Below are 12,404 nucleotides of genomic sequence, written 5' to 3'. Positions count from 1 at the left end.
ATGATTGCTGTCTTCTGTGTAACAGATATCATCCTGGAGATCTGGGTCTGACAGGTCTGTGTTAGCACCTGGCTGTGGAGCCCGGCTACACCCACCTGTCCAGGTTGAGCTTATGGGCCAGCATCCGCCAGTCATGGCCACGGGTCTGTGGGGCATCCAGGCTGCTGCAGAGCTTCTGCCGGATAGGGAGAGGGATGCTGAATGCGCTCGGCCCTGTGACAGTGGTGATGGTGCTGGCTGGATCCAGCAGCGGCAAATCAATGCCAGTGGGTTCCTGAAGGAATAACACAGCATTATTTCTGAAGACAAAAGCAATCCCTGTTGAGCCAGTCAACGTGATGGTTTGCTCTGAGTGATAAGGAGAACGAGTGTCACCATTCTCCTTCCTGCCCTCAAAGTTATGAGTCACTCCAGGTAACCTGGCTGAGAGACAGTGGTAGATTTTGAGCTACTGTTGCACAGCCCTGCATTTATGGGTCTTTGGTCAGGACTGGGCTAGTTATAAATCACTGATGTGATTCAGTAAGGGCTTTTCTCATGGAGTTCTCTGGGAGGAAAAAGAAGAGAATGCTCCTAGAGGGTTAGGTTTCAAGAGGGCACTTCTTTGAGAATGAACAGATCTGAGATTAGGAAGCTGGAAGTCAGAGCTTCTAGAAACGCTCTGACCTTGAGGAGGATACCCTGGGAGGGAGCCCCAGCAACTCTGCAGCCAGCCCTTCAGAAGGTGACTCCGACTTTTACAGGGTGAAATGGAACAAGGCTGAATGATATTAAGACAAAAGAATTTTAAGAAAATCAGAATATTGCCCGAGGGCAAGCTGCTAATGGCATCCTCCAATTGCTGAACATCCTTTTTTTTTGGGTCTAATTTTAGTAGAGAAAACCATAAATTGGCTCTTAAAATAGTCTCAGCTCATAAAACAGCACAAATGCAAAAATCTGAATTTCATCTGCAAGAGAAACTCTAATCATTTTCTAATCACTTCTGCTGGTTAGAAAAGCAAAAGCAAATGTTGCCTGGGAACTATTAAAGCAATAAAAGAAAATCTACTTAATGTTAGTGTGCATAATTAATTGCTAGAGGATGAGTACCATAGAGAATCTCAGCCTTCAAGAAGTCTCTGGTGCTTAGCTTGGGGTCAGTGCCATTGTTGCTCAGAGACCCCACACCCTGGCCTGCACTGTCTCAATGGCCTCTGCCATTGTGAGAGTCCTGTGCTGTGGGTGGCAAGAAGGGTCTGAGCTGCCTTCCTGGCAGTGTAACTTGCAGTGTGTTCTGTTTCCTAGGCTTGTGTAATCCCACTGCACAGGGTGCAACCAGGGGCTTGGAGGACACTGTAGAGCCACACTAAATTGGGGCCATAACATGCACAGTGGTGTTGGCTGCTATCACAGTGTTTGGCCTCACAATCTAAAGCTTGGCAGACAGGTTCTCTTGGTTCCTTTGTGCCAGCCCCAGCACATACCAGGATTTAGAGGGCTAAAGGGTGTGGAACAGATGAGGGCAGTGGGGGCTGGAGTTCCTGAGTGAGGACTGCAGCCGACAGCTCTTTCCTCAGCATGGGGCTCTTACTAAGGGATGAGAGGGGAGAGTTCTTGACCTCTGGGTGTAGACTTTAAAGAAAGGTAACCAGGAGAGTGATCTGAGGGCATGTGCCAGTGTTTATTAACAGATTCATATTTGGAATGTCCCAATGCTTATGTTAGGCACAGAATGTAAGGGATGAGCTAAGCGATGGAGGTAAAGAGAAATCTCATGCTGTTTCCACAACCTAGTGCCATCACCTGTGTTGATGTCTTCTTGCTTCTTTTCTAGACAACAGGCTTAAAACCAGACCTACCAAGCCCTAATACAATACTATCCCAATTGTACCTGCTCGGTAGTGGAGGCTGCGATCTGCAGGGGAGGAATCAGCTTCTTGCAGTGCTCCCTATGCTCACCTGGAATGCATCTTGTGCATCTGCCAGACTCGTGGGGTGGGTGTGCATCAGTATTTCTCTCTCCCTTCTCTCTCATTCTCTCATTAAGAAGTGTTAAATGCCCGTCTCCTGCATGAAGTCTCAACTCTTTATTTCCTCTATCAGGCTGTATTAATCGTACATATTAATGGGGTTCAGTGATATTTCCATATATGCATAAAACATGTACTGATCAAATTCAGCCACTCTGTCCCCATATTTTCTTCCCAATCTCTGATAATCACTATTCTAATTTTAGGACAATTATCTTTAACTTCCACTTATGAGAGAAAACGTGGTACTTTATGTCTCTAGCTTATTTCACTAAACATAATGCCCTTTAGTTCTATCCATTTTGCTATAAATGACAGAATTACATTCTTCTTTAGATCTGAATTCATATATTTCCTTACCAATCCATCTGTTGAAGAGCATTTTGTGGGTAGTGTCACAATAAACATGGCATGTAGGAATCTCTTTGGTTTGCTGATTTTATTACCTGTAGATACCTACCCAGAAGTGAGATAGCTGGGTCATATGGTGGATCTATTTTAAGAGTTCTGAGGAACTTCCATACTGTTCTCCATAATGGCTATACTACTTTACATCCCTACCAGCACTATACAGTAAACAACTGGTCCCCTTTCTCCATATCATCAGCATTTTTCTTATTGTGTGCATAATAGCCATTCTAAGTAAGGCAAAATGATATCTCATTGTGGTTTTTATTTGCATTGTCCTGATGGCTGATATTGAGCATTTTTCATATATTTATTGGTCATTCATATTTCTCTTTTTGAGAATTGTCTATTCAGAACATTTACTCAATTCAAATTGGATTGTTTGGTTTTTACTATGTTTTTTGAGCTCCTTATGGATTCTGGATATTAACCTTCCATCTTTTGAATAGCTGGCAAATATTTTCTTCTGTGGTCTAGGTTGACTGTTCACTCTGCTGATTGTTTTTCCTTTGTTAGAGAGAAGCTTTTTAGTTTGATGTAATTCCAGTTGTCAATCTTTGCTTTTGTTTTCTGTGCTTTCACTTATAAAGAAAATCATTGCCTATACAATTGTCTTGAAGTATTTCCCTTGTATTTTTCCAGTGGTTTCAGAGTTTCAGGTCTTACATTTAGATCTTTGATCCATTTTGAGTTGATATTTTAAAATATTGGTCAAAGTAAGAAACAGAGATCAAGTTCTCACTTTCTACATTTGGATTCCCAATTTTTCTAGTACCATTTATTGCAGAGATGATCCTTTCTCCATTGTGTGTTTTGGTGCCTTTATTGCGAATTAGTTGGGTGTTGTTATGTGGATTTGTTCCTGGGATTTCTATTCTGCCGCATTGGTCTACACATCTTTTTTATGCCAATACTGTTCTGTTTCAGATAGGATAGCTCTATAGTTTGTCTTAAAATCAGATATTGTGATGTCTTCATCTTAGCTTTTTGCTCAAGATTGTTTTGGTTATTTGGGGGTCTTTTTTGCTTCCATTTGAATTTGTTTTTTTCTAATTCTTTAAAGAAAGTAAATGGTATTTTAATGAGAACTGCACTGAATCTGTAGATTGCTCTGGTTAGTATACACATGTTAACAAAATTAATTCTTCCAATCCATGAACATGAGAGGGCTTTCCATTTTCTCATGTGTTTTCTTCAGGTTTTTTTAACCAGTTTTGTAATTTTCATTATGGCTATCTTTCACTTCCTTGGTTAAGTTTATTCCTAGGTTTGTTGTTGTTGTATTGGTAGCTTCTGTGAATGGCCTTTCTTTCATGATTTCTTGTTCAGCAAATTCATTATTAATGTATATAAAAGCTATTGATTTTGTATGTTGATCTCTCTTTGGATTTTGTATTATCATTTATTGATTTGCATATATTTGATGATCCTTGCATCCTTGGGATGAGACCAACTTCATCACGGTGAATGAATTTTTTGTTTGTTTGTTTGTTTTTTGGTACGGGGGATCAAAGTCAGGACCTTGCACTTGCCAGGCAGGTGCTGTGCCTCTGAGCTAAATTCCTGGCCCTCAGTGAATGAATTTTTGATGTGCTGTTGAATTCAATTTGCTAGCATTTTGTTGAGAATATTTTCATCTGTGATCATCAGGAATATTGGTGATGGGTCTTTTGTTGTGTCTTTGTCTTGATAGCAGGGTAACGTTGGCCTCATTTCATGGAATCTATAGTGAGAGGAGCAGCACTGATTCTTCTTTAAAAGATTACTCCCTGCTCTTAAGCAGTGAGGGATATTTTCATGGCCTGCTTTGATGGCTGGCATTAGGCCACAGAAGTGGCACATGTGAAATGCAGAGCCTATGTCAGATGTGACATTGGGGCACCATGTCTTCACAGTTCCCACTTTGGTTCAGGTGGCCTATTCTTAGTGTGGGTTGTCACAACTCACACCATCCTCACTGTTCCCACTGTTACACCCACGGGTGCCCCTTGTACTGTTCTTCTCCCTTTCCACTGATCTCATACAGACTAGACAAAGCCTGCTCTCACCAGGCCTGTGCCCTGATGCTCCCACAAGCAAACCTATGAGAGTGTCCTTCGTGATGTCCTCGTCAGGCACTCCCACTGCTCTTCTGCATTCTTCCCATTCTGCCCTGTGGTTGTATTTCTGTATTACTTCCTTTAATTCCTCAGAGGTCAGAGTATTTTTGTCATTGTTAGAACTCATGCATGTAGAAGCTACTCAATGAATATTTGTTGAAGTGAGAGAAAATATTGTTTCCTAATACAGGAAGAAGATGAATCCAGTTCCTGATTGTATGGAATTCCACCATGGAGTTGTGTGCTGAGCTGCCTTCCAACGAAATGTAACTAGGGATGATTCTCATTACTAAATCCTGAAGTTAAGGGCCAATTAAAAATGGGCATGGTTCTCAGGAAGGTCTGCTCACTCATGCATGTTCCCCTTAGTGAGTAAAGAACACTCACAACTTATGTAGGCGTCAGCATCCTGAGCACTCCAACCCTGCCTGCTCTGCCTACTTCTTTTGATGTAGAGGAAACAAGCTCTACAGGCCTAATTTCATGTTTCTCTTACTGGGGGCTGACAATAGCCTTCAAGGTAAAAGAAAAATACATACATACATTTACATTTCATCTAGTAACTTCAGTTGCCATTAGTTTTTCCTTAACTTCCAGGTAAGAGTGGAGATTACTCTCACAGAATGCTTATTACAATAATCGTTTATGATATTGGTACCACCTGTCTTTGATGTTATGATTCCCTTAGTTAAACATATGATTTTTCACCATTAACCAAACAGCTGCTATGGGTGACAGCACACATTTCAGGGCCCTGTGCATGCTCAGCACTTGTGATAGTACTGTGCTGTACCCCCCCACTCACCCCAACCCTTTTTCTGTTTTATTAGAAAGGATCTTGCTATGTTTTGCAAGGCTTGCTTCGATCTCTTGGGCTGAAGCTGTCCTTTTGCCTCCCCTTCCCAGGTAGCTAGAACTACAGGTTTATGCCACCATGACTACCTTCTAACTCTTTCAAAAAAACATTTTGGAAAACTAGACTTTCCCCATGGTCACTTTAAACATCTGATAGAAAACAGAAGAAGTAAATAGGTAGAATAACTGGAGCAGAGTGATGTTACACTGTACCTTTGTAATATTATTCTTTTACAAATTAAAGTGATATGCATCAGTAGTTAATAAAGGTCATAGGATCTAGCTAATGTCATTGGTCATAATTATCTAGGAAGCTATTATAAGGTGACTGATAACCCTAAAACTCTACCTTTTCTAGGATTCAGAGCCAGAAACAAATACAACCTTATGGTAAACAAACCTGAGAACATATGCCACCTCCTTTCCAATGGGAGCTAATTTATATTTGTTTACAGATTCTTTATTTATATCAGAAGTTTATCTTTTTGTTCATTTCAATAGAAAGGGAATGTGGAGTTTAAGTAGACGACAGATTAGGGTGGCAGAGTTTACTCAGGAACCTATTTATCCCAACAGCAATAAAAAAATGAACTCACCTCTTACACATGTTAAAGATCAAGTTCTGTTCCCAGCTTTTGCTAATGTTCACTTATCTAAATTTTACAATGGGTCCAACACACCAATTTAACCATGAGGAAATGGATGCAAAACGAGAAATAATGTCACACATTCCCAAAGAACTGTTCACTTGGGCACTTGCTATGACTGATCTTTGTCTATAGCTAAAACTAAACAGAGGCCTGGAAATAGAAGGAGCCAGCAAGGGGCACTTGCCCACTCTGGACAAACCGAGCTGCATGTCCTGCATGCTGCATGTCTCTGTCTCTATGGTGGGTGACCTGTTTGTTCTTTGCTGACCAGAGGGGCCCAGGTCACGAGGCTCTCTAAGTGACTGCCTGTGAATGCCCTTGAGCATGTGTGCTGAGGGCAGAGTACTCCTGAGAAGCTCACTCCTAGGAAACAGGACACTGGACTTGGAACCCCTGCTCACCAGCCGCCTTATGCCATGACCCTATTCATTTGAAAGCAGTCTTCTCTCTATTTATGGTTTGTTAGTCATATTGGGCCCCTTCTCCTGGTTTCTGATGAGGATCCAGTCTCAGGACTCCCTAGAGTCCATTGCTGAGCAGCACAGGGCCTTGAGCTCCCACTCCCGGATCAGTACCAGGTCCACACTGCACCCCAAGCACCTGACCGGAATTCAAATGCTAAGCACAGTGGCAGGACTCAGCAACCAGGCAGGCAGGGCAGCAGGGTCCCCTCGGTCCCTGCCGTCACCTCCACTCTGGCCACTCGTGCCCTCCTTAGCTGTCTGTTCCTGTCTCACACTCGAGCCAGCGCCTCCCTGGACAGGACTACAGGGCTCACTGCTGCCAAGTCCCACAGGGAATCATCTTTCCTTCATGTGGGCACCAGAAGACCTTACATTGTGATCACACTGTACCAAACTCTCCTTTCTCCATGAGGAGATGGAGGCCCAGGCCAAGGAGAGCGGGGAGCAGCTCCCTTTCATTTGTAGCTGCATCCGATCCATCTTTGCAGCATACAGAACACACGCTGAACACAGAACAAGAATCAAAGGGCTAGACCTCCTCTCCCGGGTCCAAAATTCCGCAGCCTTTGTTGTCTCTGGAGCTGGGTGGTTATTGAACTTTGCAGACCTGCTGGGCCTGGAAAGTGAAAACACCCTCCAGAGCCAGCAGGGGTGGTGCTGTGTGCCTGGGAGATAGGGCTGAGCATCCACAGGCCGGCGGTTGCCATGGCACCCTGACATGGAGATCATTCCTTATGAATGTCAACAAGGTCTGTGACTAAAGTTGTTTATGAGTCAAAAGTCTCATGAAACTACAGGAGGAAAAGATGACCGTGCCTCTGCTGGCTGTGGGAATGCAAGAGGGAGTGGCAGTGGGCTCCATGTTGCCCCGCCCTGGCTTGCTAAGGAAGGAGGTCTTTCAGTGGACTTGTGCAGCAAAGACAAGGGAGGTGGTTGACATTTCTTTCATCGCTATGCACGAGACAGTGAGGGAGAGGCAGGATTTTTAAATCCTCTGCCACTTGCTGTAGTTTTGAAACACAACTCAGCCACAGGACTGGGTTTAGCTCCACCAGGCCCTGGAAGAGGCTGCTTTCGCACCGTGTCCTTGCTCTTCCTTTGTTGCAGAGAGAAAGCTGATCACTTTTCAGGCACAGCCTGGCCCCAAGGGACAGTGAGCCTCTGGGCCTGTCCACTGCTTACAAAGGAGATTGAAATAGCAGTGACCACGGTCATCGCTATAATATAAAAATGCTCGGCTGCAGTTTGTAGAAATCTTAGCAAAGAAAGGCCAAAAATGATGAAGATTTTTCCAGGGAAAACATGTAGATTTTTGTTCTGTTTCTGGAACATTTCTTCTGATATTTGGAAAATGGAGTATGAGAGAGAAAGATCCAGAGATTTCTCCCTTAATAAACATGGAGGACAAAGAAGGAAAAAGTGTGGGTGTGGGGACTTTTCTTAACTTTTCCTCCACCCTGCACAGCAGCAGGACTGGGACAGAGGGCCGTGGGACGCGTGGGGAAAGTTCCCTGCACACACTCCTCCACTCTTATGCTTGAGGTGCAGATCTGCTCTCCAGAGTAAGGACATGGAAACTCCTTATCACTGCTCTGGGGACGGATTCCCTATTCTTATATGGCTGTAGCTCCCAGGTGCATTTAAAATATTACTCCTTAAACAAGGAGAGCTACACACAGTTTTTGAGGGTTCCCCAGGGCCTGCACTGAAGTATGTTTTGTCCCCTCTCCTCCGAGGGCCATTCTCCCCCAAGGCTGGGCCGGCCCAAGCTCCTTACCTCGGACACAGTGCAGTTGAGCTGGAAGATCTGCCCCTCTCCTTCCACCTGTCGCACACACAGTTTGCACACCAACTCCACTGTGTTCAGGCTGAATCTCTCCAGAGTGAAAGTACAGTGGAGGTTTCTTTGAGACCCACTCCAAATATGGTAAAAAGGAATTTCCTGAAGGACATAAAAGTGTCACAAATGAGGGACTTAGCCCCTGCTGTGAGGCGGCCTTCTCAGAATTACACATATCACCTCATTTTGTCTTCCTAACACCCCTAGGTGCAAGTAGATCTTGCTGCCATAGTCACATGAAGAAACCAAGGCCCAGAGAGGTTAAATAACTCACCCAAAGCCACACAGCTAATAAGTGGCAGAGTTTAGATTTGAACATAGTGAGTCGCTTCCAGAATAAACATACCTAAACAGTCTTTCATTTGCAAAAAAGAAAACAGGAAAAGAAAGCCACTATAAATGATCTTTTAAAAAAGTTTAGGAAGTTTCCAAAATAATATCCACACACACCATCATTGCTCATTAAAAGGAATCCCTACCATGACATTCTGGAGAAAAGCAAAGCAAGCCTAAAGGACACTGCACTGATTACATTCCCATCTTTTCATGCCTCTGTCTTCCCTCTGCTCAGGATAGGGAAGCCAGAGCTCACAGGGCTGGAAACTGCAGGCTCAACTAGTGCTGCAGAAAAGTTCTTGGTCTAAAAAGCACCAAACCCCAGACAGACATTAATTTCCTAAACGTCTAGACCACCTCACAGAGCCTGTCCTGGAACCTTGTTGCAATAAAGCAAAGGCTGATTCATGGAGATGGGAGGGCAGGGTGGCTGAGGGCAGAGACTGACACCAATTCTTGCCTATTTGGTAATTTGGGGCAAATTATTTAACCTTTCCATGCCTCAGTTTTTTTTACCCGCAAAAGAGAAGGCAGAAGAATCTAAATCACAGCCCAGTGGGGTTAAAAGAGCGAATCCCAAGTACGTAAGAGTCTGGAGATGGTGAGCAATCAGACAGGGTTAGTGTTTACATATCCCATGTTATCATTTATAAGACATCCATTATGAGTGCTTAAAGAAATTATGAAAGGAAAGATCTGTGGGACTTTTAGACAGTGGCAGAAAGAAGAAAATGAGCGAAGCAAGAAGTGTCATAAGAAAATCAAAAGCCTGACCCCTCCCTCTGGGGTTGAGCTGAAGGAAGGCTGAAGTGTGCAGCCCTGCTCACCAACCAGTAGGTCTGCACGCCCTAACTCAGGAGTAAGCCCTCTGTGTAGGAGAGTAAGGACGATTGGCCCCTTCCCTTCAGGCTGTAAGTCAATGCTCACTGACCTGGATCAGGAATTAGCTGCTAGGCCAGGGGCAATGCAGGGCTGGGTTGGATTCACCTTTGAGAAGCTAGTTTGTCTGCATCTCCTGGCCTGGATGAGGCCCCAGGCATGGGACAGGCAGCCTCCTGAGAGTGCAGACTGACTGACAGTTGGTGACACCCCAACAGCCCCGAGATCTTCCCAAAGGTCCATACAATGGCACTTGGGACCAGTATGGTTATGTTTATGCTTAATATTTCATTAAATCCTGACTGTTCTTTACTTTCATGAGACATTTCAGTTCCCAAACAGGGGTGCCTTTACAGTAAGGGTGATAGCCTAGCAAGATCAAAGCCTAATTGTGTCATGTCACGCGAATACATTTGAAGCTCTTCTTATCAAGTCAAACATTTGCTATGACAATTAATGTGACAGAACTGGAAGTCTCTTATATATTCAAAATAAAACAATAGTACTCTCTTACTACGGTTCTGGGGATTGAACCCAGAGGTTAATGCATGCTAGGAAAGCGCTCTACCACTGCTCTACAGCCCAGCCTCTTCATTTTGAGACAAGGTCTTCAAAAGTTGCCTAGGCTGGCCTCCAACTCACAGTCTTCCCGCTTCACGCTAAGTAGCTGAGATTACAGGCATTCACTGCCATGTCCAGTGATAGTACATTATGACAGGGAGAACTCTTTTTAAAGAATTTCATCAAAGACGTCCATCAGGTGCTTTTCAAAAATTCTGAATTAACTCAAACTATTTTGAAGAAATGAATGCTGGCATAAGAGTAATTTCAAGAAAGGGACTTTATTACATTTATATAAGTTTAATCCTCTTTCTTGGAGCTTTTGTTCAACCTGGCAGCTTTACCTGGTATTTAGCCAGCAGTTTGCTCCTCCAGAGGGAATGGGCAATGTCGTGGATCGACAGGCGCAGATTGTGGGTGCTGCCTTTGAAGTGAAGGGCCTTGGGATCTTCCAGGAGCTGTCCTCCCATCTGCCGCTCTAGCTGTAAGACTTCCTGCAATGACATGTCCCAAACCAAGTCATGTTACTGAATTTCCTCACATCAGTCAGCTTTTGTTAAATGAGTTTCTTCATCTCCTGAGTGGTCACCTGCTCTGCACAATAACATGAGGGCTACTTCTGTGGCCAGACACTGCCATTTTGGACAGGACTGGGCCCTCCTGCCAGGCCTGGACAGTGACTTCTGACCCCTTTGGGTAGTGAGTCCAGTGCAGGCTGCCCTTACCTACTGCAAGGGGGTACTTAATCAAAAACAGGGCAGTAACAGCCAGAACCCTACACTGGAGAAGATTTGATGAAAGAAATAATAGGTAAAAATATAGATAAATGTATAAGAACTAGATTTTTCACTTAACTTTTAGGGAAAGGGGCAAATAATTTAAAGACAAACCCATGCATTGGATCTGATAAAAATAACCAATAAATACTTGGAATGTGTTTCAGATATTTAGTTATGTGCAGAAATAAAATCATAAAAATTTTGTTTAATATTATCCATTGCATAATTCCTAATTACTAAAAAATTAGAATATGCTCATTATATGTCCTATTTGAGGAAAATATTCTCATACAAATTAGCAAGATGTTCAACAACAAATATTGAACAGTTATTCAGATTAAACTTAAAAAAGAACACTCATTTCTCAAGAATTGTGGCTGATGAAAAAATTGCTCCATACTTATAAAGATATAACAGGAAGATAAATTCTATATATACTTCCATTTCTCAAACTAGTTAATGGGAGTTAATGAAGCATTTGCAACTACAGCTGCAATTTTCCAAATAGCAGCACACAAGTTATCAATGAACAAAATGTCCTGTCTAAACCATCTCTCCTGTACTTTACTTCTCCCATGCCTTAACAGTATAAGATCTATCTCTCTATCTCTCTATCTCTCTATATAAATTTGTGACCTATCTTTGTAAAATAGGGATCCAGGAAAATAATGAATTTTGTTAAAAGTATACAAGCAAAATATGACTTTCTTTAGTGATATTTCAGTAGAAAGTAGGGAGTTCAAGAACACAGGAATTCATTCAGAATGCTACCTTGCCATCTGCACGTATTGGGCACCTACCAGGACACCTGGGACCGATAGATTATGTGGAGAATTTCCAGTATGAGAACCAGATTACTGGATACCCAGGAATGTATACACTTTGCATGTGTTAAATTCAGGCGAATCCACACACCTGTCTAGCAACTGCAGAGCTGCCCAACATCAGGGATTAGATGAAAATAGCTCACTCCAAGCTGCCTCTTGAGTGGCTCTCAGTCTCTATCATCTATGGATCAGGCCACTACCATGAGCAATGCAAGCTACTGAAAGGTCCTACGAGGTGGAGAAAACGGTAGGATGTGGCATGTGGTCTCAGACAGGGAGCCTTCAACCTAGTGTTTGATGGAAGCCATGGGGCAAAAGTACTGATGTAGAGCAGCTGCCTGACAGTACTAACCTGCTCTCTACCATGCCCGGTGCAGAGGAGCTATTACTTGTGACAGATGCCTGACCAGCAAGCCAGCCACCCTGACACACATGTCATGTCTCTGGGCACTGAATGCTGTGCCTGCGTCTGCAGGCCTTGAGCGTCCCCTGTAGGCCACACAGAATCATCCAGCTCTGAGTCACACACTATCTTCCCAGACCACCTTGCCTGACCCTGTACAACCTATTCCTGAGCAAGAATCTGGCCACATGGAAATGGGAAAGAACAAAACTGAGGGTTAATTGCAGTTTCTTCTGCTCCAGCAGGAAGGCATAATGAGCTTATGTTGATCATGTTCACTGTCTAGTTAGC

General features: G+C 43.4%; 1 protein-coding gene across 3 annotated transcripts in view; it reads right to left on the bottom strand.

Moving 5' to 3' along the window:
* Unc5c (unc-5 netrin receptor C) overlaps positions 1-12,404 on the bottom strand; it is a 385,500-nt gene that overhangs the window by 7,105 nt on the left and 365,991 nt on the right. For all 3 annotated transcript variants that reach the window (XM_004848093.4, XM_004848094.4, XM_087215813.1), the window contains 3 exons: positions 10,449-10,598; positions 8,266-8,430; positions 96-274 (listed from right to left, as the gene is read on the bottom strand). In XM_004848093.4, coding sequence (XP_004848150.1) covers positions 96-274; positions 8,266-8,430; positions 10,449-10,598 — 494 coding nt within the window. The remainder of the gene's footprint in view (positions 1-95; positions 275-8,265; positions 8,431-10,448; positions 10,599-12,404) is intronic.

Source organism: Heterocephalus glaber, unplaced genomic scaffold (assembly GCF_053883595.1).
Source record: "Heterocephalus glaber isolate CG9 unplaced genomic scaffold, H.glaber_assembly_v1.0 deba00001454, whole genome shotgun sequence".
Classification (NCBI taxonomy): Eukaryota; Metazoa; Chordata; class Mammalia; order Rodentia; family Bathyergidae; genus Heterocephalus; species Heterocephalus glaber.
Note: the sequence above shows the minus strand (reverse complement) of the source record. Positions and strands in the feature narration are given on the sequence as shown.